The 26,946-nt window shown below is 53.4% G+C and overlaps 12 protein-coding genes across 12 annotated transcripts; 5 read left to right on the top strand and 7 right to left on the bottom strand.

Annotated features, from left to right (window-relative positions):
* Nucleotides 1–876: 876 nt before the first annotated feature.
* GPR1 (G protein-coupled receptor gpr1) lies at nucleotides 877–3,082 on the top strand (the record flags this gene model as incomplete). The annotated part of the gene is made up of 2 exons (XM_062881399.1): nucleotides 877–1,118; nucleotides 1,177–3,082. The coding sequence occupies 2 exons, from the start codon at nucleotides 877–879 to the stop codon at nucleotides 3,080–3,082; spliced, it is 2,148 nt and encodes a 715-aa protein (XP_062730134.1).
* A 1,092-nt stretch (nucleotides 3,083–4,174) lies between these two features.
* On the bottom strand, nucleotides 4,175–5,486 carry QC761_609860 (uncharacterized protein). The gene is made up of 2 exons (XM_062881398.1): nucleotides 4,659–5,486; nucleotides 4,175–4,604 (listed from the first exon to the last, which is right to left on the bottom strand). The coding sequence occupies exons 1-2, from the start codon at nucleotides 5,112–5,114 to the stop codon at nucleotides 4,284–4,286; spliced, it is 777 nt and encodes a 258-aa protein (XP_062730133.1). The 5' UTR covers nucleotides 5,115–5,486; the 3' UTR covers nucleotides 4,175–4,283.
* On the top strand, nucleotides 5,363–7,050 carry PPX1 (Exopolyphosphatase). The gene is made up of 2 exons (XM_062881397.1): nucleotides 5,363–5,819; nucleotides 5,886–7,050. The coding sequence occupies exons 1-2, from the start codon at nucleotides 5,705–5,707 to the stop codon at nucleotides 6,989–6,991; spliced, it is 1,221 nt and encodes a 406-aa protein (XP_062730132.1). The 5' UTR covers nucleotides 5,363–5,704; the 3' UTR covers nucleotides 6,992–7,050.
* A 115-nt stretch (nucleotides 7,051–7,165) lies between these two features.
* Nucleotides 7,166–8,500, bottom strand: ATP25 (ATPase synthesis protein 25 mitochondrial; the record flags this gene model as incomplete). The annotated part of the gene is made up of 1 exon (XM_062881396.1): nucleotides 7,166–8,500. One exon carries the CDS (start codon nucleotides 8,498–8,500, stop codon nucleotides 7,166–7,168), a length of 1,335 nt encoding a protein of 444 aa, XP_062730131.1.
* Nucleotides 8,501–8,751: 251 nt separating this feature from the next.
* On the top strand, nucleotides 8,752–13,035 carry RPO41 (DNA-directed RNA polymerase; the record flags this gene model as incomplete). The annotated part of the gene is made up of 1 exon (XM_062881395.1): nucleotides 8,752–13,035. The coding sequence occupies one exon, from the start codon at nucleotides 8,752–8,754 to the stop codon at nucleotides 13,033–13,035; it is 4,284 nt and encodes a 1,427-aa protein (XP_062730130.1).
* Nucleotides 13,036–14,775: 1,740 nt separating this feature from the next.
* On the top strand, nucleotides 14,776–15,629 carry QC761_609820 (uncharacterized protein). The gene is made up of 2 exons (XM_062881394.1): nucleotides 14,776–14,938; nucleotides 15,008–15,629. The coding sequence occupies exons 1-2, from the start codon at nucleotides 14,898–14,900 to the stop codon at nucleotides 15,414–15,416; spliced, it is 450 nt and encodes a 149-aa protein (XP_062730129.1). The 5' UTR covers nucleotides 14,776–14,897; the 3' UTR covers nucleotides 15,417–15,629.
* A 24-nt stretch (nucleotides 15,630–15,653) lies between these two features.
* On the bottom strand, nucleotides 15,654–16,886 carry ARC1 (G4 quadruplex nucleic acid binding protein; the record flags this gene model as incomplete). Its single annotated transcript, XM_062881393.1, has 1 exon — nucleotides 15,654–16,886. One exon carries the CDS (start codon nucleotides 16,884–16,886, stop codon nucleotides 15,654–15,656), a length of 1,233 nt encoding a protein of 410 aa, XP_062730128.1.
* Nucleotides 16,887–17,225: 339 nt separating this feature from the next.
* Nucleotides 17,226–20,640, top strand: IRC5 (putative ATPase). The gene is made up of 2 exons (XM_062881392.1): nucleotides 17,226–18,113; nucleotides 18,167–20,640. Exons 1-2 carry the CDS (start codon nucleotides 17,678–17,680, stop codon nucleotides 20,329–20,331), a joined length of 2,601 nt encoding a protein of 866 aa, XP_062730127.1. The 5' UTR covers nucleotides 17,226–17,677; the 3' UTR covers nucleotides 20,332–20,640.
* Nucleotides 20,641–20,693: 53 nt separating this feature from the next.
* Nucleotides 20,694–21,320, bottom strand: QC761_609796 (uncharacterized protein; the record flags this gene model as incomplete). The annotated part of the gene is made up of 1 exon (XM_062881391.1): nucleotides 20,694–21,320. The coding sequence occupies one exon, from the start codon at nucleotides 21,318–21,320 to the stop codon at nucleotides 20,694–20,696; it is 627 nt and encodes a 208-aa protein (XP_062730126.1).
* A 781-nt stretch (nucleotides 21,321–22,101) lies between these two features.
* Nucleotides 22,102–23,242, bottom strand: QC761_609793 (uncharacterized protein; the record flags this gene model as incomplete). Its single annotated transcript, XM_062881390.1, has 2 exons — nucleotides 22,102–22,985; nucleotides 23,082–23,242. The coding sequence occupies 2 exons, from the start codon at nucleotides 23,240–23,242 to the stop codon at nucleotides 22,217–22,219; spliced, it is 930 nt and encodes a 309-aa protein (XP_062730125.1). The 3' UTR covers nucleotides 22,102–22,216.
* Nucleotides 23,243–23,667: 425 nt separating this feature from the next.
* Nucleotides 23,668–24,429, bottom strand: QC761_609790 (uncharacterized protein; the record flags this gene model as incomplete). The annotated part of the gene is made up of 2 exons (XM_062881389.1): nucleotides 23,962–24,429; nucleotides 23,668–23,907 (listed from the first exon to the last, which is right to left on the bottom strand). The coding sequence occupies exons 1-2, from the start codon at nucleotides 24,253–24,255 to the stop codon at nucleotides 23,668–23,670; spliced, it is 534 nt and encodes a 177-aa protein (XP_062730124.1). The 5' UTR covers nucleotides 24,256–24,429.
* Nucleotides 24,430–24,627: 198 nt separating this feature from the next.
* QC761_609785 (uncharacterized protein) lies at nucleotides 24,628–25,996 on the bottom strand. Its single transcript, XM_062881388.1, has 2 exons — nucleotides 25,266–25,996; nucleotides 24,628–25,204 (listed from the first exon to the last, which is right to left on the bottom strand). The coding sequence occupies exons 1-2, from the start codon at nucleotides 25,635–25,637 to the stop codon at nucleotides 25,046–25,048; spliced, it is 531 nt and encodes a 176-aa protein (XP_062730123.1). The 5' UTR covers nucleotides 25,638–25,996; the 3' UTR covers nucleotides 24,628–25,045.
* Nucleotides 25,997–26,946: the final 950 nt, after the last annotated feature.

Raw genomic sequence — 26,946 nt, 5'->3', positions numbered from 1 at the left:
AGTCACTGTGAACCACATTTTGTGACGTGGGCTGAGAAGAGTGTGACCGGTCTCGCAAAGAGCAAATGACACCCCCACCCGTCCCAAATTTCCATTCCCTCTCTCTGATCGCAGAGAGAGAGGCAGCCTTTTCTTTTGTATGTGCTACTGTTCAGAGTTGAGTTGTGGTCAGAAAGCAACTCCGGGGAGCCAATCCCGACCCAGGTCCATGTCCTGGATATGATCATGTTGATCGCTTCCACCTCGACCGCCCCACGGCCCATCGTTCCTTGTTCCGGGCGCCTGCCACCTACACCGGTGTACATTTTTGTATTTCTTTTTTTTTCCGGACAGATTCGCTTTTCAATTCCTTGAGCTGTTTTTTGATACCCATCTTGTTTGTGATGCCGCATGCCCGTGTCCCTTGAGAAAGGTTCCAAGTTCCGAAGGTCTCTGGTCTTTTGCCAAGCTGTGTGCTGCGTAGGCGAGTCAACAACAAACATTCCACCGCTCGCGGCTGCCGTCAACTATCTCCTGGCCAATTCCTTTTCTTTCTTTGAAAACAGCTTTTTTACCGGCCCTGTGTTGGTCCACTTTGCCTCCCCAGGCACTTCATACCTCGTACCTTATATCCTCGGTAGTTGGAAGCCACACCTCTGCTCACTCTTCCCTTTTCTACTCTTTTACGACACCCGCAGTTCTGGCTGCATTTCAGCATTACCTCTTTCTATCTTGGGTCCATGGACCCTCGACTCTAGGGAACCTGCTCGGCGACGTTTGCTGACCACCACCACCACCGAAGCCGACGACCCAACCCCAACCAAATATGTGCCGCCGCCTTCATGGACATCATATTCAACGGTAGCTGGACCTCTCGTCTAGCCAGTGGGTGGAAGGATGGTTTTTTTCTCTGCCATGATGGAGCTTCTCCACGGCTCGTCTCCAGCGAGCGTACGGAGCTCCGTGCCGGTCGAGCTGATGTCACCGATCACGAGCCGATACGTGGCCGATGACCAACACACAGAACACACAGTCTACATCCTGACAATATTGTCTCTCACCTTTGCTTCGGTCAGCGTCGTCTCGACATTATCCACCCTCTACTGGTTTGTCAAGATGAGGCGAAGTTTCCGGCACGAGCAAGTGCCCATCCACGTTTGGTTCAGTTATTGGAACATGGACTAACAGAGAATGCAGGTTGATCTTGTTGCTGGTCCAAAGTGACTTTGTCAAGTCCGCCGCCTTCGTTGTCTTTCCGCTTGTCAGCTTATATCAAGGGACCATCGAGTCGGATTCAGCTTTCTGCCAGTTCAGCGGCTTTGCCCTCGCCATCGGCATCGAATCCTCAGATGTCGCCATTCTACTCATTGCGCTGCATTCCGTCATGTATATATTCCGACCGAAATCCGGCCTCTACCCTTACCGACACTTGGCATACTCGGTCTTTTACCTGTTTCCAGTTTCCACCGCTTGTTTGGCTTTTATCAATGGCAACGGGTTTGAGAATGTGGGACACTACTGCTACCTCCGGACCGACAATGGTTGGTCCAGGCTGGCACTGAGCTGGATACCACGGTATCTGATATGTGCCAGCATCATTGGTATATACGCTTTTATTTACATCTACATCAGGAAACGGATGGACGACTATGGGAGAAGGAGTTCCACTAGTCTGCCGCCTCCACGGGGAATGAGCGGTGCGGATCAAACATATCAGCAACCAAACGGACACCAGCGACAGCTCAGCTCCCCCGCATTAACGCTACCGCGAATCTCTTATCACGGACTTATTCCATCGACACCCAGTTCGAAACGAACCTCTACTACTGACACGATCAACCTCGTGAAGGCGCGGCAAATGTCCGCATCCTCCGTCGGCACGTTGCAGGTGGACGACACAGGAAACACCGAGTCCTCTTTTGCGGGTGGTTCCCCGTCTAGAACACCGGTTTCTCAGCCCGGGCGGTCGATCCAATGGAACTGGGGCGGCTTCAACCAGGCAACCACATCACCAGACGTGTCAATCGACGACATGCATGACCCTCTGTCGGCGGTGGATCCAGGCTTACCCTCACCGCCACCGGCGGCTCACGCGGCCTCTCCTGTCTCCGCCGTCCCAATAGCAGGGCAACAGTCTCTCCGGCGCGCCACGGTGCTCGGCGATTCATACCCAGCATCCTCACCGAGTGACACTTTCTTCGATCGACCCCTCTACGCGACCGCCCCCGGCAGTCTCGACCCTGCCGGGGGGCATTCTCGGTATAGCACCAGCACCTCGAGAGCGACCAACAACAGCCAACGGGTCCTCTCCCTCCCTAACATCTTTACTATGCTCCGCCGCGGACCCTCCAACCGTTCCTCCGCCGCGGGCACACTTTTGTCGGGTGGAACTCGCACAACAACACAGACCAACACGGCGGGAAACTATCCCGTGGGGGCGACCTACCTTAACGCCTCCACTCTAGCGTTTGAGCCCGCCGGCGGCAGCGACGTGAGCAAGAACCGGGAGAAAGTCCGCCGCCAATTACGGTCACTTTTCGTATATCCTCTCGTGTACATGATCATCTGGACCTTTCCCTTTGTGAGCCACGTCATGGGGTATGATGACTCGGTCAAGAAGAACGACCCGCAGTGGTTGCTGATTCTGGGGATTCTGAGCCTGAGCGTGCAAGGAATGGTGGACTGCATGCTTTTTGCGGTGAGGGAGCAGCCGTGGAGGCATGCGAGTGGACGAAAGGTGGGGGAGGTGGTGAGGAAGCGGTTGGGGTATTATTTTGGGTGGGCGGGGAGTAGCACGAAGGCCGGAGGGGGGACCACGGCGGGCAGAACGAGGGAAGAAATGCTGGTGGATGGGAGGTTGGCGAGGGAAAGGAGGGAAGCGGAGATTTTGAGTGAGAGGCGGGCTATAAATAGGGGGGTTAGGGCGGTTCATGCACGTGAGAGGGAGTGGTGGGATGTGGATTTGGAGAGGATAGGGATAGATAGTGATGAGGAGGAAGACGAGCCGGAGGGGGAAGAGATGACGGCGAAGTCAATGCCGGTGAGGGTTCATTCTGGAAGGGGAAGGGAAAGAGGAGAGAGGAGTCACAGTGCGGCGGTTTGAGGGTTATAGGGTGCATTATTCACTTTTACCAAGGTATATGGGGAGGTTTTTTAGGGGTCGTTCATGCATTCAGCTTCTTTTCTTGTCTTTTTGTTTTTTTTTTTTGCTCTTTTGTTTTTTTTTTTGGGTTTGCTGTGTTTTCATGGGTCAAATGGCGTTATAAGGGCAAAAAGATGGATCTATACCGGTATACCCCCATTGTTCTTTCATGGCGTTTTTCATTTTCTTCTTTAGGTGGGATGAGAGCATTTGCATAGGTTGAGGTGGGAAGCGGTGGATGGAACAGGCTGCGCCGCGGTAGACATTGTTAGCAGTCAGTCAGATAGGTATTACATTGGCCTTGAAGCCAGGCATTTACGATGATCGTTTGGGGTTTGTGCTGTGATCATGGGTAGTTGAGGATCTAGCAGGTGGGCAAGATTGGGTTGAGGAATACCGTCAGTCATGGTCATTTTTACTTTGGATATACCATGCCCATGGCAGAAACATCACATCAACATCAACGCTTCACTAGGTATCTACCCATTCAAAGTCAGCTAGGCACCACGTCGGTGATTTGTCCTCTAGTGCGTGAGGTCCTGCTTCGGTGTCTCTTACATTCAGCAACGCATCGACAGCCGAGCAACCTATTCGCAAGTTATCAGTCCGGAGCAAAAGCGGATGGTGTGATCGTCAGGGTCCACCAAGACATATTCTGCTCAACGACATAAATTGCGGAGGGGAAGGTTGGGTCAAGACTTTGAAAAGAGTGAGACATTTGTGCTCTTTGACTGAGACATGCTGCTGTTGCTGCCTAAATAGAGTCAGGGGACAAAGAGATAAAAATGGAAGATGGGAGGTGTGATGATCGCGATCTATCTTGGGGCGCGGAGATGGTGTGGGCGGGTGATCGGCGGAGGGAGATCTGGGGGTGTCAGGGGGGGTTGTTTAGTGTGGATAGGGGGTCAGACTTGAGCTTGGATACGGCACCTCTCCATCAATCTGACCACCTGAAGAGAGGTCTAATAGTAAAAGGACTGTGAGGTGATGGAGGTATTGTGGCAATATGATATCGGTGTGAAGTGCTCTGGACTGAATACGTAACCCAAAAGCGTTTCGTTTTCACTCGCACTACCAAGTACACGGTAAACAGGGAAGATACGTGTTATTCGGCACCTTCAGCATGCATTTCGAATCTATAGCTAGGTAAATGTGGAGCCTTCTATTTTTGCGCTGGATCTTCATCTTCATCGAACTCGCCCTGAAGAAATTGGATAAACACTTTGGTGACATCCACCCCGTCGTGGTGATCGCCATTGCGCTGCACGCCAGACTCGTACACTTCGTCAGTAAACAAGCCGGTGCCGTGCCGCAAGACGAGGATTTCGTTCATGATTTCAGAGGTGAATTCCGGGTGGCCTTGGATGGTGATGACACGGTTGGGAACGAGGAAGCCGTGGTTGGGGCACTTTTCGGTGGAGGCGAGGAGTTGGGCGCCAGCGGGGATGCCGTAGACTTGGTCGCGGTGCATTTGTTGGATTTTCTAGTGGATTGTTATTAGAATAGGTGAAAAGGATAAGGGAGAGGGGCAACGTACAAGACTTTGGTGGTTTCCAAATATTTGCTTTCCCTTGTCTGTGAGAGTCGTTTCCGTCACTGAGACCTCCCACCCCTTGTCACTTCGTTGAACGAGACATCCCATTGCCCTGGCCACGATCTGATGCCCGAAGCAGACGCCTATTACTTTTACGCGGGGATGGATGAGAGCTTTGCGGGTGAATTCCACCAGGGACAGTATCCAGTCGTCATTGTCGAACGAGTTGTACTTTGAGCCGGTGATAAGGACTGCGTCTATCGAGTCGAGGTCGGGGTAGGCGGTGGAGGGAAAGGCAACAATGTCATGGCCCGTGATGGTCAAAATTGATTCAAGAGGTTCAGGGTCCACAGCACGTCTGAAGAGGTGAGTAAAAATGCCGAGGTAGCCCTTGTACTTTTCGTTGGCTTGGGGGACCGGAGTGTCGGCTTCGAGGATGGCGAGGCGGATGGGTGCCATGCTGCTGGTGTGGTGTTGACAGTAGGTATGAGCTGAGATGTGTCCAAAAACAAAACACAGCTGGTTACTGAATGACTATCATGAAGCGCTATCACGACAAAACAAATGGTGTTGGGTGAGATGAGATGGCAGCTCAACGGCGGGGCTTATCAATGACACGGATGAGATGATAAGGCGCGAGTGGACCTTCCCGTATTCAAGCTCGGCCGTTGTCGGAGAAGCGGCCCCCACCCGCCACGGCGTTCCAGGGTTCTGTCGGGCCGTGACAGCGCCAAGAGCCGTTGCTTGCCGGGTCCTGGGTCCCTGGGTTCCTCATGGGGACTTCCCTGTTTGACATCTAGATTTACACTGACAAGGCAAGCAAGGCTGTTGTGCTCGTGTGATACCCGACGGCTACTCTTGACGGGAACCTTAACACGAGAAGGGCAATTTTCTCCGGACCTGCCGTTGTGCTACGTACGTATCTTTACTCGGAGTTGAAGGAGCCTATGAAGGAGCCAGAGGTTGACATATAGGTCAGACGAGCTGCAAGTTCATCCATCTCAAGTCGGAGAATCTTCACAGAATCCTCACCAAAAGTGCAATTCACCATGGCACAGAGGGTGTCCCTCAAGTCATTTTTGGCTACAGCCCGCAAGGCACTCACGGCACCTCCATCTCAAAGACCGAATCGTCTCACTTTTGTGGTAGGCAATGAGTCTGCTGGTATGCCCCCATCATACACACCCATTTATACCCATCTTATCTCATCTCACTGACATTCTTTGTCAGATCTGGATTCAATCTGCTCAGCCGTCCTCTATGCCTACTTCCGCACCTATGCCCCTTCATCCCAGTCAGCTCTCCACATCCCGCTCTCCAACCTCCCCCGTGCCGACCTTGCCCTCCGTGCTGAGCTCAACGCAATCTTCCTCCCCTCCTCCAATTCAGTCACCCCAGATGACCTGATCACCCTCTCCGACCTCCCTTCACCTTCTGATCTGCCACCATCAGCAACAAAATGGTACCTAGTCGACCACAACGTCCTCACTGGCGACCTCACTAAGCGCGGTTACGACAAATCCGTCGTAGGCTGCGTCGACCACCACGATGACGAGGGCATCATCCCCTCCGACGCCCAACCAAGAGTATTCGCCAAATGCGGCAGCTGCATGAGTCTCGTTCTCTCACAGTGCCAACCAATCTGGGATCAACTCCAAAGCCACCAAGAAATCGACGAGGAACTGGCCAGGGTGGCCATGGCTCCCATCTTGATCGACACTGTCAAACTCACTTCAAAAGATAAGACCACAGACTGGGATGTCAATGCCGCAGCGTATGCGGAGGAGAAGCTTGTTGCCATTCTCAGTGTTGCCAGGTCAAACAGGCAAAGATACGACAGAGAGAAGTATTTTGACCATCTTTCGGAGCTGAAGGATAGTATCCTTCACCTGTCCTACCGCGACATTCTCAGAAAGGATTACAAAAAGTGGACCGATGGGTCGTTGAACTTGGGGGTATCAACCGTTGTTCAGGGCTTTGAGACTTGCTTGGCTGAGGTGGGGGATAAGCAGACGTTCTTGGCTGCTCTTAAGGACTGGGCCAAGGAGCAGCAGCTGGATATTGCGGCGGTTATGACAGTCTCCAAACCGGGCGGTGTCTTTACGAGGGAGCTGCTTGTTTGGGGGTTGGGTGGTCAGGACGCTGTGAAGGTCGCGAGAAGGTTTGCCGAGAAGAATGGGGGGTCACTGGGGCTGGAGAAGTGGAACAATGGAGAACTGGATGGGGAGGAGGGTGGTGAGTGGAGGGCGTGTTGGAGGCAGATGGATGTTGGGAGTAGCAGAAAGCAGGTGGCTCCCATGTTGAGAGAGGTCATGAAGGAGTCTGCGAGGTTGTAAAAGAAACAGAAGATTGAGTGTGACACAAAGCCTTCATACCCAGACACTTTTTCACCCTGATTTGCCAAGGACATGCCATTGTTGTGTAACAAAAGGTTGCATGCAGATACAGTACAGTGTTGTACACTAATCATTACAGCTCACATCATACCTGGTGGTTGCCTCGATGGGTCCTTAACCACGCCCATTCCTGAACGCCTTCACCGCAAGAGCCCCTATTGTCCCTTGAGGTACCGCCGCGGTAGAGAATTCGCGAATGCGTCGAGGACGATATCCCTCTGACCTGGTACGACGACCGGCATACGCCTTGTATCCACTGAAGTCCCGTCGGAGGGGCGGTGGGCGTTCGTAGGTCTCAACAGCCTCCCTGCCCATCTCTTCCCAAAGATTTTCCAAATCCAACTCTTGGCGCCTGCTCTCAGTCAACATCTGAACAATAACCGAGGCCCCTGTCCGGGGCACGCCAAAACCCATGGACCTCCCCTCCTCGTCTACCATCTGAACCTCCCTTCTCGACCCACCAACGTTTCCCAGGTTGACGCAGATCCAACCGGTAGTGATTCCATCATCACCGGCATGAGCATTCCTCGCGGTCCCCAGCATCTTGGCCTTGCGCGCGATACGGCGCAACTTGATCTTGAGCTCATTCCTGCCCAAGAGACCATCCGCGTCGGCACCAATTCCACGACCTCTCAGCCATCGCACCAACCGATCAGCAGAGACGTGAAGATGGCGCTCACTGCGGGCTGTGCCGACAATCATGATGACGTCTTGGCCTATCGCCGCTGGAGGGTCCCTATCACGCAGGTCGACCAGGGACAAATCATCCATGCCCAATTCCTCTGAGATGTACTTGAGGAGAGGTTCCATCACTTTGGGCGAGTCCTCGGGGATGTCTGGCAATGGTGGCGGCTCGTGCATCAGCGTAGGATGTCTTGGCGGCTCAACCTGGAGGTACCAAGGGACATCGGATGGCTCGCTGCTGGTAGTAGTGGTGGTTGTGGTTGTGGTTGCATTGTTGCTGTCGAGGTTCGATGAAGAGATAGGTCCGTCGAGTTCTTCTCTTTGAAGGGTTTCTTCCAAGGCGGGTCCTGCCCTCAGTGGCGGGGATGCTCGAAAAGATGAATGATATCTTGAGCCAACAGCCGGGGTTACCAAACGTTGGGAACGATGTGCTGCTTGAGGTGTCCGGGATTCCGCGATGCTTCCTATTAAGCTTCGAAAGACAGACCGAGTGCAAGATGAGCAGCGGATGGCTCCAGTGACAGAGGGTCCGGCCATGATTGTTTTGTTTTGCAATTGAATGAGCCGTGATGTTGATGTTGACATCGTGGGGGATGTTTTCAGGAGGAGTCCGTGCCCGTTGAAGACCAGCTCCGTTTCGCCTTCTGGAAAATCTTGTCTCACATCTGATTGGTCACGGCAGAGCTCATCCCCACTGACAGCACCAGCGTTGGGACTGGTGGGCAAAATTTTGGCTGTGGGCGTTATCAGTTTGAAGGCGGTCATCACGTATCGCTGCACTCGATTTTTCTCTTTTTCTGTTGACCATTTCGACGCCGGCAGCCCTCTTTTGACCGGCCTATTGCATCAAAACACCCCTCTTTTTGCATCTGGCCATCTATAAACGCCTGTTTCATGTATCACTGACCCGCCCGCCCGCCATTCTCGCGGACCGCGCACTCTTCGCCCCCGACTGCCGCCTCGCCCACCACCTCCCTCGCCTGCTTTCCGAGGCTCCCCAGCTCGCACACATAACAATGCTCGTTCGGTCGCGAGTAGCCACCCGGCATACACTCCCAGTCCGGACCCTGCTGACGTCCAGCTCGTCACGACACCCCTCGAGATGCCTACTCCCCTCCGGCTCAAGCCGTGTCCCCGCCGAGACGCAACGCTTCCTTACTACAGGCCCCGTGTTAAGACCGTCAACCAAGAAAACATACCGTGCTCTTGTTGGCTTCGAAAGAAGCCTCGCCACAACAGTCACCGAACAACATATCGAAAATGCCCCCCTCGACGCAATCCCGCTCTATCAGCTGCGGCCCATTGATGTCACCAACACAGTCCAAGTCCCGGACGATTTGCCGCGCCCCCCCCGAGGTCGAATGAACCAGTCCGGCATTCCTGGTGATCATGCCGAGCTCCTGTCCATGTTTGATGCCTGCATCAAGGTCGGGAGACTGGAGCGGGCCGCCATGGTCGCCAGACGTCTCGAGGAACTGGGTGGTCTCTCGGTGCTCGAAATGCTTCAGATCCACCACGCCTATTTGAGGGCCCGAATTGCGAGGATAGAGATGGGCGGGGAAGATGTGGAAACGTCCGGCAAGTCGGCAGGCGAAGACGTTTTCTCTCTCTACGAAACCCGGATTCATGGAGTGCTGCCGGCCAGGAGCGAGACCATCGGGTACATGCTGAAGCTGTCACTGCTTTGCTGTACCGGCTCCAGATTGCGGACCCGGGTGAATAGGTTTATGAGCCTGCTACCCGAGAACACCACGATGGATCTAGGCGACATCTTGTCCTCTGAGGACCTGGCCAGGATAGCAAAAATCAGTCCTTCCCTCACCTACACTGTGGCCGAGCCTTCCCCCATCGAACCCGAGCCGGCACCCAAGATCAACGATGAAACAGCCCAATTCTTCAACCAGACCAAGTCTGCCATCGACTTCAAGTCGACCGTTCCTCCCGAGGTCCTTGCCACAACACAAAAAGGTCTTGGCCTCACATCACTAAAGAAGACCATTTCACTCTTCACTGAGGTCCCAGATGGCCGAGACATCAGCTCTCTTTCTCCAGCGGAGCGGAGGGAGATTCAGTCTCGCTTGGAGAAGGATACAATCGATGCCGCCGTCGACCGTTGGCGCAAGGAAAGTCAGGCAATGTCCGAGATGGGACTTGGCTTGTCGAGTCCTGGTCTTAACGCCAGGCTTTTCGAGTGGCATACCGACCTGCAGCGTAGGATTTCCCAAGAGATAAAACTGGCGGTCGAGTCCGAAAAGAGACAGAAAAAGACGAGTGACGACCTTGTTCGAAGCCAACTGACGCCGTACCTCCTCCAATCCACTCCTGATCGTCTTGCGGCCGTAGTTATCCTCTCCTTGCTCAGTCTGGTTTCCACATATGGTGTCGATAAGGGCGTTCCTCTCACCAGGGTCGTGCATCACCTCGCGAGCAGCGTCGAAGAAGACATTCGAGTCTACAAGGCAACGCAGAGCATCCCAAAAGAGATGGCCAGGACGCAAAAGGCTCGTGAGCAAAAGGCGAAGACGCTCTTGAAGGTGGCCAAGGCGCGCGACTACTATGCGGCCAAGAGAGGAGGCCAAGAAGAGCCAGCGCAAGCGGCCAATGATGGCAAGGTCTTTTCCTCTGACTTGCCATTACCGATTTTGGAGCCAAGGTGGCCTGCGACCACCAAAACCAAATTCGGCGCCCTGCTGCTGGGCGCTTTTCTGGACACGGCAAAGGTGACTGTCGTCAGGGAGCACCCGGAGACCAAGGAGCTCGTCTCGCAGATGCAGCCCGCCTTCTCCCATTCAACCCAGCTGAGGAGGGGAAAGAAGGTTGGCGTCATTGTGCCCAATCGCGCCCTGGTTGATATCCTGAAGACGGAACCTCGAGTTGAGGTGCTTGCCCGGCATCTGCCCATGGTGGTCGAGCCTGAGCCATGGACCAAGTGGGAGAAGGGCGGGTTCATCGAATATCCGACATCCGTGGTTCGAGCCAAGGCACAGGAGAAGGATCAGCAAATCTACACCGAGGCCGCCATCGAGAGAGGCGACATGGAGCAGATGATGAAGGGGCTCGATGTGTTGGGGCAAACAGCTTGGAGAATCAACCGCAAGGTGTTCGATGTCATGCTTGAAGCCTGGAACAACGGAGCAGAAGTCGCCAACATTCCAGCCGTGAACCCCAACCTGCCGATGCCGCCCGAGCCTGAAAACCTGGACGACCCCTTGGCCCGACGTGTTTGGCTCAAGGCTGTCAAGGCAGTCGAGAACGAAAAGGGCGGTCTGCACTCGCAGCGATGCTTTATGAATTTCCAGTTGGAGATCGCACGAGCCTTCCGTGACCAGACCTTCTTCTTCCCTCACAATCTGGATTTCCGTGGGCGAGCGTACCCGGTTCCGACCTACCTTAACCATATGGGTGCTGACCACATGCGCGGCCTGCTCAAGTTTGCCAAGGGAAAGCCGCTGGGCACCAACGGGCTGCGGTGGCTCAAGATCCATCTCGCCAACGTCTACGGTTTCGACAAGGCGAGTTTGGCCGAGCGTGAGGAGTTTGCCAATGAAAACCTTCAGAACGCGCTCGACTCGGTTCGGAACCCGCTGAATGGCAACGGCTGGTGGCTCAAGGCCGAGGACCCATGGCAATGCCTTGCGACCTGCTTTGAGCTGACAGACGCCCTGGAGCACCCGGACCCTACTCACTTCGTGTCCCACCTCCCAATTCACCAAGACGGCACCTGCAATGGTCTTCAGCATTATGCCGCTCTCGGTGGTGACGCGTGGGGTGCCGAGCAAGTCAATCTCATTCCCGGCGAGCGGCCGGCCGATGTCTACTCGGCCGTCGCTGATATCGTGGCGAAACGCATAGACTATGACGCCGACGAGCTCAAGCTTGACCTCGCGATAGCCCTCAAAGGCAAGATCGTCAGAAAGGTGGTTAAGCAGACCGTCATGACGAACGTCTACGGCGTCACTCGAACAGGTGCCAGAAAGCAGATCCTGAAACAGCTGGATGCCCTCTATCCCACCATTGAGGCTGACACCGGTATCAATCCCAACGTGCTCGCCGCCTACTGCACTAGCAAGGTGTTTGACGCACTGTCTAGCATGTTCAAGGGCGCTCACGACATCCAGAAGTGGCTAGGTGAAATAGGCGGCCGTGTATGCCAGTCACTGAACGCCGAGCAACTGAGAAGGATTGCCATGGAGGAGCAGGATGAGGTCGAGCACCAGAAGGCCCAGCAGGCCTTGTATGAAGCCGATTCGCACAGACCGCGGCCCAAAAAAGCAGCATCTGACGAGGTTGCTATCATGGCACCCAAGCGGAAGTCGAAGTCGCTCAGAGCGGTCAAGAACGAATCCACGCTTGAAGCTCTAAAGGAAAAGTTTCTCTCCACCATCGTATGGACAACGCCCCTGCGGATGCCTGTGGTGCAGCCATACCGTAACACGGCCAATCGTGTGATCGCGACCTGTCTTCAAAATCTCAGCCTCATGGACACGAATCGATCCGACCCTGTGAACCGACGTAAGCAACTGCAGGCCTTCCCGCCCAACTTTATTCACTCTCTCGACGCCAGCCACATGATGCTGTCGGCGTTGGAGTCTGATGAGCGCGGCCTGACGTTTGCGGCCGTCCACGATTCGTTTTGGACACACGCGTCTGATGTAGACATCATGAGTGACATCATCAGGGATTCGTTCATTAGAATCCACGAAGAGGATGTCATTGGCCGCCTGAAGCGCGAGTTTGAAGCCCGCTTTGGTGATTCCGTATACCTCGCCACCGTCGTCAAGAACACACCGGCCGGGAAAGCGATCGAAGATTGGCGGAAGGGCGTTCGCATGACAGCCCGTCAAGAGTTGTTGCTCGAAGTGAAGCGGCTCAAGCTTCTCAAGTCGGAGGTTCCCTCGGAGAGACTCGAAGGCGAGGAAATGGTTACGCCTGCTAGCATCCTTGAGAAGTTGGGTTCACCTGACTCGATGGTCGGCGCCGCCGAGGCGGTGGAAGCGGAGGCGGACACAACGGCGGCACCGGAGGATGGCATGGAGGACGGCATGGAGCACGGCATGGAGGGCGAGGCTGACGCAACAGAGCTCTTGGGAGAGGGAGAACAAGCCGACGAGTCCGCCCAAGTGTCTGGGAAGAAGTGGGAGAAGAACCTTTTCTCGGCAAGAAAGGACAAAAATTTTCCTAATAATACAACACAGCAACAAAAAGTCACTGTCTGGCTTCCACTGACCTTCCCCGACATCCCGGCCAAGGGCGACTTTGACATTCAAATGCTGAGGCAGAGCAAGTACTTTTTCTCATGATGTTCTACACAAGTATTTACAACACTGGGGTCATGCGCATCGGGCGGCGTTTTTTTTTCTTTTTCTTTTTGGCAAGGATCTTTCTTTTTTTGTTGTTTTTGGTTTCATGAATACTGCGTGGCGTTGTAGATGAACTGGGTTTTGGGAGAATGCGGATAAAAAGACTTTGGCGAGGGGAGGCGTGATGGTTTGAGAAAATGTAAAGTAGAGTACAGATATGGTTGGGTAGCATGTTTGTGCGATATGAAAAGTGTAAGAGGTGAGGTGCATCACTTGCTCAAATCTGATGTTTTGTCGTGGTATCAACGTGCGAGAAAGGCCTTGAAAGATGTAATTGATACACCCTCAACTCTCATAAGACACCTGTCTACTGAAACTCGTATGGCTGGGTATCAAGAGATGGGCGGAAAAACAGCAAAGTAAGAATGAGATGATGGATGGGCCGGTTCCATTGCCTTCGACTCCGAACCGGCGATTCAGCACCCACGGGAGCGTGTTTGTCGGTGTGATAGGACGTCGTGCTTGCAGAAGAGAGATAAAGTAACAACAGAAACCCCAGTTTTGAGAGACTGAAGTATCACAATTAGTAACTAGAATGCTTCCGTTGCGGAGGGGGTTGAAGGGCCAAGGCCAGACGCTGTCACCATGCCGTTCCCGACTCTCCATGCCGAGACCAATTGATCGGCTCTTTCCCCAGCTTTCCCAAAAGCAACGTCGAGTTTTGCCTTGCCCCCTAGATACCTTATAACAGTACCACGGTTGTGATTCTGTGTTTTTTTTTTTTGGTCTGGCTCAAATCCACAATTCCAGGAACCCAAGGAAACATAAATAGAAACTTTCTCCCACTTCCCGGATGGTATCTACCAGAAAGCAGAGTTGTTTGTTTCCGGTTCGTATCCGTTCTGTTATCCCCCATGTTGTTATGGACAAACCTCGGTGGTTTCTAAAAGACCTCGGGAATCTTACGAAACCCTCGGAAAGTTGACAGATGTTGAGAGTTGGACAGCAGAGGGCTTCCAAGAAAATAACGGCTTTATATCTGCCGCGTCTACCTGAACGGGTATCGTTGTCTTGGCTTTGGGACCTGAACCTGGAAACAACATCCGCGAGTTATGTACACCCCCGGTTTATGGGTTTTGCTCGCTCGCCTAATGTTTTTTACGGTAGCAATCAGTTAATATAGGTGTAAATTAACGCAGCCGGAACGAGAGAGAAAGTCGCAGCTGGGTATGGTTGAGTGCAGAGAGGGTTTTGGACCGTGATATGACTTTATGCTGGAGCTTCAATTATGCCTATGAGAAGGACAGCATAAAATGTCATCGGGTCAAGACGAGACACACAGTAGGTTGGGTTGTGTATGAGCACATGCAGAGCATATGTCCGGCTCGGAAAGCAGAGACACGTCGGGTATGTTCAACACATCTGCCACTCATCGAAGCACATGCATCCCATCGGAGGCAGTCACAACCACCTCAAAGTGTAGACCCCTTTTCTGCGTTGTATCCATGCCCATCTCTGCATCTCTACCCCCGATCTCTCTGCAGAAATCACCAGATTGAACGTGATGCCAAGCCAGGTCTAACCCCATCAACTTGTCGCTGCCGTAGCATTGTGCGCTGTTACCGTTTCCTTGTTTCTACCTCTCTGGGAGTGACACCGTCGATCGCACATGTCAACTGAGGGTCTGATTCAGGAACAGAAAACGACAGGAGAAACCAAAGTATGGCCGGCGTGAGAGTATAAAGCTCCCAGACTCTGACCTTGCCCCTCGTGCTTTCTCATCCTCTTCACCACCAGCACCCACCAGCTCATCAAGCAAAGGTATTATTAGCCTTCTACCCACACACACCTCTCCAACCAAAATGCAACTCCCAACCCTCCTCCTCCTCCTCGCCGGAGCAGTGTACGTCCCCCTTTCCCCCTCTCCTCCTCCCATCCCCACTGACTAACTCCCCCCCCCTTCCCCGTTCAGCTCCGCCATCCCAGCCGGTACCTCCCTCCCAGTCCTCACCGCCCCCGGCGGCGGCCCAGCCATCACCGCCTCCCTCCCCGTAATCACCCCCCCCAGCAAACCAACCGCCTGCTCCGCAAAGCCCTCCTGCTACACCCACACAACCACCACCACCCCAAAGGCCTGCGCCACCGCCTGCCCCGAGCCCAAAGACCCCATCATGTGCCCGGCCTACATCAAGATCGAGCAAAAGGAGGTCCCCTGCCACGACGACTGCTGCCCCAAGACGTCCACCCAAACCGTCACCGCCCGCTGCCCCAAGTGCGTTACCGGATGCGTGATCCCCACCATCACCGAGTACGTCACTACCGGCTGCGCGCCGACTCACACCGGAGCGTTCCCCACGGCGATTTTGACCAAGCCAAACTAAGTTGATCATTTTTTTATTAAAAAAAAGGGGGAGGGGGGAGGAGGGGAGGAGACGGAGAGACGGGGGAAAAGAAGAAGGGGAGGTTTCATGACATTTTTAGTTGCTTTTATTTTCTCTCTTTCTTTCTTTCTTTCTTTCCTTCTTCCATAGGCAAATTACAGGGAAACAGCCTTTTTATTCTATTTTCCTCCATCGTTCCTGCACACAGTGAAAAAACCAAACACTCAAAAGAAGAAATTACCTAACCTGTGCACCCGTCAAGCTCTTCACCTTGCAAACTCCTCCGCTCTCCGTCACCAACTTGCCCAACCCCGTCTTCCCCTCCAGCGCCTCCACAACCCCCGCATCAAACGCAACCTCCAAGTCGTCCGTAGTCGTAAACCCAGGCTGGAATGTCTCCCAAATCTTCTTCTTTGGGTTCAGCACCTTCTCCGGCTCGCCGGCCCACCCCTCAAAGTAGACCCTCTCGCCAGCCTTGGCATCGGCAGGTGGGTTGACCAGCTCGACGGGGCCCTTGTGATCGTCCACCTCTCCCTCCTTGATCTTGGGCGAGGCAGCCAGCACCATGGCGCTGCTCTTGATGCCCCTCATCTTGACCGGCTTAAGGTTGCACACCACCACCACCTTGCGGCCTTGCATCTCCTCAAGAGGAACCAACCCGTTCAAACCCGAGCAGACAGTGCGGCAGATTTGACCGTCGACTTCGGTGGTGTCGTCGGTGCCGGGTTTGTCGCCCATGGCGATGGTGGAGACATAAAGGGAGTCAGCTTCGGGGTGCTTGATCGCCTTGAGGATGTGGCCAACACGGAGGTCGATCAGGCACGGCGAGAGGACCTGGGGAGGTGGAGGAGGGGCGGGCTCGCGGCCCTTCTTCTCCTTCTTTTCCTTCTTTTGCTTTTGGGGCTTGGCACCAGCGGCGGCGGCAGCGTCGCCAGTGACAGCCTCGACAACGGTGTTCTTGGCTTCGACGGCCTTTTCAACGACTGTTTGGGCAGCCTCCTTTGTGCGGTCGACGAGGGTCTTTTGCTCAGCGTTACCACCAGCGGCGGCGGCAGCAGCAGCAGCAGCAGCCTTCTCCTTCTTCAACCTCTCCTTCTCGGCCTTGGCGTCAACGACGGGCTTGACATAGCGAATATCCTCAACATCAACCTCGACCTTGTCCTTGACGTCGAGCCCGAAAAAGGGTGAGTTTTGCACAAAGTCGACGAGGCGAACAATGTTGGGGTGACCGTGCTCGCCGGTGCGCTGCTCGGGGCCCCAGGACTTGACGAGGGGCGCGAGGGACTCATACAGAGCAATATCGGCTTTGGAGGGCTTGGTGCCGAGGGCGGTGGTGCGGGTGGCGAGGGTATTGTTAATCTCGTCGAGGAGGGAGGAGTTATCGGGAGACACGGAGGAGGCCTTGGAGAGCCAGGATTGGATCTCAGTTTCCTCGGCGGGGGTGTATTTCTGGGAGTCGAGGTAGGCCATGGTGCGCGGGTTCGACAGGAAAAACAGGGGGGGAAGTCGTCGTGACTGGAATGGTCGACTGGCGGAAAGAGGGATTGCGCTTCGGAGAGCAGCAAAGGAGGGGCGGAGGAAGGACAGCGTGGTTGGTGTATCCCGTTGGTCGGGAATATGATAGACTTGATTGAAGCTGTTCAATGTTCAATGCGGGGCACTTTTTTCTGAGTCAAAAGGAGGGGCAACTTTAGCTCTAGCATTTTCTGACCTTGGCTTTCAGGCAGGAATGCGCGGGAGCAGAACGGTTCTCTTGGCACCTTCGTCGCTTTGGGAAAAGCGCGTGACTGCGCGTCGTTGCTTCTTTGACGCGTGCAGAAATCGATTAAAATCGCCATTGCCCGTCGCGTGCATCGACGCGCCTCTGTTAATTGATTTTGTCAAAACTGTTTTGCCTTCGGTGTTTTCTCACCATTTTTAGGGGAAGTGCCACTCTTGTCTCTTCTTGCAGGATCCCTTGTATTTTCTGGACGGTCAAGTCCTTTTTTACGACAATCTACTGTCTGCTTAATATTTGGGCGACTCGATTGGCCTTCATTGTTCGACTGCTCGACGATTTCTACGTGGTGGCGAGTTGCATTCCGCCGTGCTTTGACGACCGGGACATCCCTCCCACCCCTCGCTCCCAATTGCGACTTGCGACCGCACTCTTTCATCCGGACGTGCGGTAGCAGCGTTTTTCGTCCGATCACGACTTCCCTAGTAGCTCTCCATTGCGACACCATATCAGCCCTTGTGCACCATCGCTCGCTTCCGCCCCGATGGCGTCCGCCGATACGATGGAAGCTGAGAAGCCCAAAATGAGCTACACCAAGCTGAGAGAGGAGCAAATACTCGCCGCCGAGGAGGAAAAGGCCCACCTCGCGAATCTCAAGGCTGAGGAGAAGCGCAAGAAGAAATGGAAGCGGAGACCCTTGACAAAGGAGGAGCGTGAGGCTAAGGGAAAGGACCTGGATGCTCTTCTCGCCCAGAGTGCAGCGTTTAGCAGCATTCTGACAGACAAGACCAAAGTCCTCGGCCGAGTTGGAACAGGCTTGGATGGCAAGACACTGGGAGAACATGACTTGACCATGGCCAAGCAGCCCAAGTGCTTGGTTGGCGGCACCATGCGAGACTACCAGTTGGAGGGTCTTACTTGGATGTACGAGATTTGCGTACAGGGAATGAGTGGCATTTTGGCTGACGAGATGGGTCTCGGTATGCAAGCACTTACACGGCTTCGTTAACACTGACATGCTAATAACCTCCAGGCAAAACCATCCAAACCATCTCCCTGATTGCTCTCCTCCGCGAGCAAGAAAATTACCTCGGTCCACATCTGATTGTTGCTCCGTTGAGTACACTATCGAACTGGATGAATGAGTTTCACAAATGGGTCCCCTCAATCCCTGTTTGCATGTACCACGGCACCCCCGAGCAGCGTATCGGCATTTTCAAGAACCAGATCAACAAACATCTCGTGGGAGGCAGACCTACGAATAAGTTTCCCGTCGTTTGCACGACCTATGAGATGGTCATCCGTGACCGTGCCAACCTTTCCAAGATAAACTGGGAGTTTATCATCATCGACGAGGGTCACCGGATGAAGAACTTTGACTCCAAGCTGTTCCGGGAACTCAAGACATTCACCTCTGCCACCCGTCTCCTGATTACCGGCACCCCTCTTCAGAACAATCTCAAGGAACTGTGGTCACTGCTGAACTTTTTGTTGCCCAAGATCTTCAGTGACTGGGAGTCTTTCGAGAGCTGGTTCGACTTTAGTGACCTCGAGGATGAAGAAGGAACCGAAGAGTTCATTGCTGATAAGGCCAAGCAAGAACTCGTCAAGAAGATGCACGTGGTGTTGCAGCCTTTGCTTCTGCGCAGAGTCAAGGCTGATGTCGCCAAGTACCTGCCCAAAAAGAGAGAGTATGTTTTGTATGCGCCGATGACCAGGGAGCAGACAGACTTGTACAACGCTATCAGCGATAAGAATATCGACACTCGGGCCTACTTGGAAAACAAGGTCGTGGAGAGGCTCACAGCTGCCAACAGCTCAGCATTATCGCCCAGTCGCAGCACGCGCTCCTCTAGGTCAAGCAGCGTGAAGCCAGACACGGAGAGTGAGGTCACCTCATCGACCGCAAGGACCAGCCCGATGTCAGTCAAGATGGAAGAGCCACCAGCTCCTCCAGCGAAGAAGAATGCCTTTGCCCTCATGATGGGAAAGCGACCTAGTGGGCGTCCTCCTAAAGCCGCAACCCTAGCTAAGAAACAAGGTGCTGCGGCAGAAGCTGCCCTTCCGATTCGCGAATCACCACGGAAGGCCAGCACCAAGCGCAAGGCCTCACCAGCACCGCAGTCTCCCGCCCCCAAGAGCGTCAAGTCAAGTCGTCAGTCCACCCCTAGTAGTGTCCGCGGCCGACCACGACGAGGCCGCAAATCCTACAAAGACGCCGATTCAGACGACGACATGCTCGACGACGACGCCTTTGAGGCCAAGTTGGCCAAACAACTCGAGAAGGAAACCGAACTGCAGGCACAAAATGACCTCGACGAAGACATCGGTGAATTCGAACGAGCCAAAACCCTCGAGCTTGCCAAACGCGAGATCTCCCTCAAGAAACTCGGCAACCCCGTCATGCAGCTCCGTCTGGTGTGCAACTCCCCCCATCACTTTTACGACTGCGAAGCGGACGAGTCCATCGTCACTGCTTCAGGGAAGATGCTGCTTCTTGACAGGTTACTCCCCGCCTTGTTTGAGCGCGGCCACAAGGTGCTCATCTTCAGCCAGTTCAACAAGCAGCTTGATCTGCTCGAGTCGTACTGCGCCGACCTGCGCGGGTGGCCGGTATGTCGCATCGATGGGTCAGTAGCGCAGGAGGACCGCCAGGCGCAAATTGAGGATTTCAACAAGGACCCTGAGCTCAAGATCTTCTTGTTGACCACGAGGGCAGGGGGGCAGGGTATCAACCTTGCTTCGGCTGACACCGTCATCTTGTTTGATAGTGACTGGAACCCGCAGCAGGATTTACAAGCGCAAGATCGCGCTCACAGGATTGGTCAGACAAGACCGGTGGTTGTGTACCGGTTGGCTACCAAGGACACTGTAGAGGACGAGCTATTGGGGAGTGCAGACGCAAAGAGACGGTTGGAGAAGCTGGTGATCAAAAAGGGTGGGTTCAGGACGATGGGGCAAAAGATTGACATGAGAGAGGACTTGGACAAGGAAACACTCAAGGCGCTGCTGTTGAAGGATGGGCAGGTGTACAAGTTTAGTGGGGACAAGGAGGTGCTCAGTGATGCTGATATTGAGGTGTTGTGTGATAGGAGTGATGAGGCTTATGAGCGGGCTGCGGCGGGTGAGGGTAATGCGGGTGTGTACAAGGTTGTTGAGACAAAGGCTGATGGGATTACGGAGACGGGGAAGCAGTGATTGCGGTGGTATTTTGGTGTTGTGATATACCCTTCGCTTTCTTCTCTTTTTTGTCTCATGAAACATGGCAGGCGGGCATGGTGTTTGGGTTAAAGTATATTGGTGGTTCATTGTTGGTTTATTTGTGTAGTATACATGTCAGAGTATGGTGTAATAAGCAGTCGGCCAGGCTTCGGCCTAGTTGCTGTCACAGCAAGTTGAACGGCCTCTCGGGACAATGTGTGTTCTTTGATCAAATGGTAGCTATCTTGCCCTGTCTAAAACACGTCATCTAGTACACTATCCTCATGCCCCATCCTTTAGGTAAGCAAAGATTCGCCAAAGCTACAGTGGCGTACCCGGTGTCTTTGCCTGGTTCCAGCCTAGTCGTAAATGATGTCGAGACCAATAAGAGATAGCCGTTCGTCGAAGTCGGGGTTATTTGCCAACTCATCTGGTAAGTTGAAATCCGGAACCCTGAGGGGATGTGGTAGGCTTGGGGGTTGTAATAGGCTCGGGGAGCGGATGAGTGTCAGGGAGCGCAGTGGGCTCTGGGGGCTTCGAGTTTTCAAGGTCGACGGGTTTCTCAAGGCGGCTGGGAATAGTAGTAGGTGTAGAGGCCTCAGGGTGCTTGGGGTTCTGGGTATCGCTCGATTTCTCTGGCAGCTTAGGGGTCTCAGGACGCTTCGGGGTCTCAGGATTGCTGAGATATTCGGACTGCTGTGCAACACCAGTCTTGTTCGGGTCCTCGTACGAGGCGTCCGAAATGGTAACCTCGCCGTCGACCGAAAAGTCGACACTGCAATTCGTCGGGGAGACGGCAGATCGCTCATAGAAACATCAGAGTCGCTGCTGTCCTTACGCCTTAGAACCCCGAATGCATCCAGCACCGGCGTTGGCTCCGGCTTATCGTCCTTGTTACCCCCTGTGCCGGTCTCTGGGCTGCCGCCTTCATCCTGACTATCCTCCCCATCTGTCTCATCACCCGTCTCCTCACCTCTCTCCCCCATCTCAACATCCGAGCTATTACCCCCTCCCCCACCTCCGCCAAAATCTCATTAATCACCCTCTTCAACACCGCCCTCCGGGCATGAATCTGCACCCGTCCCAACAGATACCTCAGTTCAGCCCCCGCTCTCCTCTGCCCGCCCTCATTCTTGATCTGGAACTGCACCCGTGACTTTAAACTCTGAAACCTAGGGGTAAGGTTCACGTGGATGATCCTTTCCCTGACAGGCTCTGGCTTCAAGATGGGGAGTGGGGTGCGCGAGTTAACCACTGTTGACATGACGGGCTCCCGGGGGAGATTTTCGACGGTGATGCGGGGAGGGGTTTTTGATCCGGTCTGGGCGGAGGATTGCCTTGGGTTGGATTCTGGAGTGGGTTTTACGGGTGAGTTGACGTTGAGGGGGTTTGGGTTTGGGTTGGGGTGCAGAGCGGGGTTGGCTGTCCGATGAGAAGGAAGAAGAAGAGGTAACTTCCTCCTCGGGCGGTTGTCAACTCTGGCGAGGGCGACTGTCTCCTACGACCGGTGTACCGGTCCCGATGGGAAGGATGTTATTTCTGTTGAAGATGGGGAGGCCCTTTTGAAGACGCCGGGTTTTAATGCTGGTGGGTGTGGTGTGGGTGTTGCGGAAGAGTCGGTCTCGTAGACGCGAGCGACCGAAGCTCTGATCGGGCGTGTGGCATCACGGTGGTGGTGGTTGTCAGGAGTTACAGGAAGGTTGGACTTGCTTTTGGACCACGACGACGACGACTTCTTCACAGAGCGAGATGTGGGACGAGGGGACTTGTCAAAAGACGCTTCATTGCGCATTGAAGAACCAATATCTATTGTTTTAGCTAACTGCTTCTCTGCATCACGTTGCTTGGTAGAGAATTATGATGATGAAAAGCACGAGAGCTACTAGAACCTGTAGAGGCTTGATTCAGTGGACGAGGAGTAGCGGGAGTACCGCTCGGAGTCGGCCCAGTTAGGAGACACCCCAGGCGTTTCATCAATTGTCTGCTTCAAGCCGCGAACATTGTCAGCAATCTCGAGCAGGGAAACGAGAGCAGTAAGGAAACCATTAGTATGAGCTGGGAAAGGGGCCCGGTCACGATTCCGAGGGTTAGAGTCGGACCCAGAATCACTAGGAGGCTTGTCGGGAGAATCGGGAGAGCTGAGGTTCCTCTCAGAGTTAGAGCCACCGTTGAGAGAACTGATGCCACCGGTGCTGTCACTTTTCTCGCTTCCCGCGGGGCTTGCAAAGATGGAGCTGCCAATGCTGACAGAACCAATGCCACTGCTGCTGGTAGAAGAGTTCGGGTCTACCTGGGTTACTTTCTCTGTCTGAGTAGCCGGGACCTCTGTCTGAGGAACCGGGGGTGGTGTCTGAGGAACCGGGGGCACTTTTTGAGTAAGAGGGGGCACTGGCTGGGAAACTGGGGGCTCTTTCTGAGTAACCGGGGGTTGACCCACCTGTTTCTCGGTGGGCGTTTTCTTAGGACTAGAAGGCGACTTTGGTGCGCGGCCATTCCTCGCCAATTTTCTAGGAAGCGATTCCAAGTCACGAGGTGTTTCGGTGGACGCCTTTCTCTTGGTGGGTGGACTCAGTTTGATCTCTTCTGTGCCTGGCGCCTTTGACGGTGTTACCTTGATCTCAGTGGTAACCGTGGTGTTGGTAACCGCGGTGCTGTTAACCGTAGGGGTGTCAACCGTGGTGTTAATGACCGTTGGGTTAGTGACGGTGGTTTTAGTTGTCTTTCTTCGGATTCGAGTCGATGCATACATGTCAAGAGAGACCAACTCCTCCCCAGACTCACGGGCCCTAGAGCGTGTCACACGGGTAGTGATAGGTGCCTGCACCTTCTTGAACTTGGAGGTGGTTTTGTGGTTTTTTGGAGCCTTGGGGGCCTTGGGGGCCTTGTTGTTATGTCTCTTGGGGGCCATTTTGTTGTTTAGATAGTCGAGGATTGGTGGTAACGATGGGGAAGAGCGATTGATAAAGTGTCAGGGAAGAGTGTAATAGACAATAACGACTGCTCACACCAGGAGAGTGTGGATGGCACGATAGGTGCAGGAACAAATGAAATAGAGTGAAAGATGCCGAAGCGTTGGTGCTTGAGTGAGTGAGTCTCTTGGTCTACAGTCTTTTCTGAACAAGTTGGCGGGGGTTGTTGTTCTGATTTATACCGAGTTCAAAGACTCGGCCTTCTTTGTTTCGTTGGTTGGCGGCAGCTCGTTTTGCCAGCCAGCCATCTACGGGCTGTTGTTGGCACAAAGAAACCGTGTGTTATTTCTGTCAGCCCTCAATTTCTGAGCACTCTCCCACTCATCCTCGAGCCGGGCATTGTGATCGACCACACGGCATTGTATTACCCGATCCTCTGCTTTCTTCTCACCCATACTTCTTTGTCCGAGGCATCGTTGGCGGCATCTCGTAGTTGTACCTCCCAGACCTTGAGCTTGTAGTTCCCCCTGTCTGCCCTTCCAGAGAACAGGTCGAAGGACCAGCCATGCTTTGGGCAGGTGATTCCCGCACTCAAGACAATGCCAAAGTCTTCAATATCAAAGGGCAGGCCTTGAGAAAGCGGGAAGGATGAATGTGGACATTGCTGCAGTGTCTCGGTTAGAGAACTGATACAATCTTGACAGTGGCCACTACTCACATGGTCGATAGCATGGAAGGTTCCCTTCCGTTTGAAAACCAAGACCTGGTCTGTCATGTCGCCAGCGGCTTCATTCTCCGGGATTGGAACTTCATTTCCAGAGGAAGGATCATCTTTTGGTATATGGAAGACTTTGCATCCTGGTGCTGTGTCGGTGTTGCATGTTCGAGTGTGCGCCAAGGTGTGGGTGTCTTCCTCGTCAACGCCAAGATCGGGAAATGACGAGGCAAGGCCCACCTTGAACCATTGAGCTTCTGGCCTAGTATGAGCTCGAAAAGCAGATAAAAAGTTCATTCCGTGTGGGATTTGGGGCTCTTTCCTGGTGTGTGCACGCGACTCAGTGGTGGCATAGGTTGGTTTCTGGTAAAAAGTGACTTGAGTTGTGAATCCACTCCAGCATGGCTCAGAACGAGCATGTGACCCGTCACGTGGGTCCCTGACCAGCTACAACTGATAACCTCCTTCCCTCCTGTTCTTAAGAAACTATTGATAGAAGCACGTGGCTGCCATCAAGAATGCCTTGTTTAAATCTGTCAAAGGACAGATCCACGCCAAAAAAGACTCTTCCCAAAATAGTCAACAAAGATTGCACATGTGGTCCTGTGACAAAGCGTGTCCTCATCTACTACCCGAACAATCCATAGCATGCACCGTTCTAGTATTTTCTTTTAACTATCGGGGGTGCAAGCCAATATCAAACTAGTAATGGTTTTCTTCCTTCGCTTTTTCATCCGCCTTTTTTTCTTCATCAAGTAACTCCCCTTTACCTGTGAAAACATGCTAATCACGTCACAGAATCCATTTTTTTATTTATTTACATTTTTCAGCAGGCTTACGATTGTTTCCATTACAAGACACCGGAAGTCTTCGACCACCCAACCAACGCCTCAACATAATTTCTATTCATCCAAGTCAAAAAGCGATCCACCAAAATGGACAACCTAAGACACCTGGATGTATCCCAGCGTGAGCGCGGGCGCCTGCCCGATATTATCATGGACACCATAGTCAACGCCGACAACTTCGATCTAGCTCGCTACTACTTGGAAATCTACCCTCGCGATTACTGGATCCGCTTGGGAGACTACATCAGGATCCACACCCTTACCGGACTTGTCACCTTTCTCATCCTCTCCCTGTGCATCCCCGACGTGTTTTGGTTCGTCCTGTACTGGGTGCAGGTCCCATTCCTCGGGTTGAACGGAGCCAGTCTCGGTAGGTTATACGTGCCCCCCAGAGCCACCTGAGACAATGGAGTCAACACACGGCAGTGGGGATGCTCGTTCTATGTGTTTAGTGCTAACAAGTGCGGATGGGAGGTTGTTTTCACCACGGTGCTGATCTACCTGGGTGTGTATCCCATCACGTATTTTCTTGTGCCCGCTGGAATCTTCCAGAGCACCGCCATCATCATCGCGTCCAACCTTTGGTACTTTTGGAAGATCTGGGCGGCAGCCTGTCTGGTACTCTGGACTGCCCGCAGGGTCGTCCCAGTTGTTTGGCATGTTGGGAGCCTTGTCTGGATTATTTTCGACCACCAGCGTGAGTTCATGAAAGAGGCTCTCTGGAGGAGGAGGTATCCCGCCTGTCTTGCGCTCGTGATGCTTCTGGCTTTGTGTCCGAGCTTTCATGGGCGAGGGGGCCTGCAGACTTGTGAGAAAAGGCCGGATTCTCATGATGGTTTCTGGTATTTAATCGCTGAACTGATTTACAAGGCCGGTGATAAAGTTAGAGATGGGGCTTCCGTCCCCCTGGACAGAGTTTTGGGTCAGGAAGTATTGTAAATTGACAGGTGAGGCTTGATGTATAGATAAATGAGCATAGTCTAGAACTCAGAACTTTTTTTTTTTGGCATGATGAAAATTCTCACTGTAATACTGGTCTCTTCATGGCATTATTGTGTCTTGCCAGCACACCTGGTGCATATTTTCATCGGAAGTTTGTGGTCAGGAGAGCTGGCTAAACCATGGGAGGCCTCCAACAGGGAGTTTACTTGCTTGATAGGTTGGCTAGGTAGATTGCAGCACTGCCTTGGTCAGTCAGTCCCTAGCAGTGAAATATTTCAAGACTTTTCAAGTTGGCCAGAAGTGAGGTAGCTGAGGTAATGAAGGATTCTTCGTCAACCTTCCTCTTACGGCTCACTGATCGTGAGTTTGATAGACGGAGCTGAGCCCGCCTTTCCGTCATGATACTTGATCTCTTTGATTTTGCTTAAAAGGTAGCGTTGTTGGCACAACCCCATTGTGGCTTTGCCATTGCCGAGGTGAAACGGCTATGTACATCCATATGCACGAATCCTTGGTATCTGGCCGCGGACTTCTGTCGATATGATAACATGACTCTTTGACGCGTGGCCTTCTGTAGACTGAGGTTATGTCTGGGTAGGCAGTTCAAGCTGCGCTGGGAGGCAGTAGGAGTGTCCGCACTTACCAAGAGAATGAGATTTCATAAGCAACTACCCCCCTGTGGTTACACAGAAAGCTTGATTGTTTGACTGTGCATGGGGACTGATGATTCAGCAAGAGGAATATCTGCCGCGGGTAAATCGTGTGAACAACGCGGCAATCTCCCTTCAGATGCCGTTACGAGGGTCGCTTCTGGGTAAGGGGTTCCGTTGCACAGTGGCAGCGGTGGGGTTTGGTGACAATGCAAGTCAGCCGGGAAGAATGCCCCCTGGTCTGCCTCGCCGCACGCGCGAGTGGAACCGGAACCAACATGAGACGGGGATGGAATTCGACGGGCCGGTGCTTCTTGAGATTTCCCATTGATACATAAAAGTGAAGGTTGGTGTTGGTCTTGTGGTCGATGTGGGGTGAAGGGGGCTGTGTTTTCATGAGCTAGCGATTTTCATGGGCTGATGCAAGGGTCGAGTCTTACCCAAACGCCAATGGTAGCAAAAGAGAACCAATGCATAGGTCTGTCTCATAGAATGAACCAATATTCGATATGTGCACATTGCCCGAGCTGGAGAATTTGATTAGCAAT

This window comes from Podospora bellae-mahoneyi, chromosome 6, assembly GCF_035222275.1.
Source record: "Podospora bellae-mahoneyi strain CBS 112042 chromosome 6, whole genome shotgun sequence".
NCBI classification, from domain to species: Eukaryota; Fungi; Ascomycota; class Sordariomycetes; order Sordariales; family Podosporaceae; genus Podospora; species Podospora bellae-mahoneyi.
The sequence above is the reverse complement of the archived record's forward strand: the minus strand, read 5'-3'. Positions and strand labels throughout refer to the sequence as shown.

Coding starts and splice junctions, on each gene's coding strand:
- IRC5 (XM_062881392.1), top strand. CDS start 17,678: ATGGCGTCCGCCGATACGATGGAAGCTGAGAAGCCCAAAATGAGCTAC. Junction 18,114..18,166: donor GGCTGACGAGATGGGTCTCG/GTATGCAAGCAC, acceptor AATAACCTCCAG/GCAAAACCATCCAAACCATC.
- QC761_609860 (XM_062881398.1), bottom strand. CDS start 5,114: ATGGCACCCATCCGCCTCGCCATCCTCGAAGCCGACACTCCGGTCCCC. Junction 4,605..4,658: donor TTGGAAACCACCAAAGTCTT/GTACGTTGCCCC, acceptor ACAATCCACTAG/AAAATCCAACAAATGCACCG.
- QC761_609820 (XM_062881394.1), top strand. CDS start 14,898: ATGCAACTCCCAACCCTCCTCCTCCTCCTCGCCGGAGCAGT. Junction 14,939..15,007: donor CTCCTCCTCGCCGGAGCAGT/GTACGTCCCCCT, acceptor TTCCCCGTTCAG/CTCCGCCATCCCAGCCGGTA.
- QC761_609785 (XM_062881388.1), bottom strand. CDS start 25,637: ATGAGAATCCGGCCTTTTCTCACAAGTCTGCAGGCCCCCTCGCCCATG. Junction 25,205..25,265: donor ACAACCTCCCATCCGCACTT/GTTAGCACTAAA, acceptor CCATTGTCTCAG/GTGGCTCTGGGGGGCACGTA.
- PPX1 (XM_062881397.1), top strand. CDS start 5,705: ATGGCACAGAGGGTGTCCCTCAAGTCATTTTTGGCTACAGCCCGCAAG. Junction 5,820..5,885: donor GGTAGGCAATGAGTCTGCTG/GTATGCCCCCAT, acceptor ATTCTTTGTCAG/ATCTGGATTCAATCTGCTCA.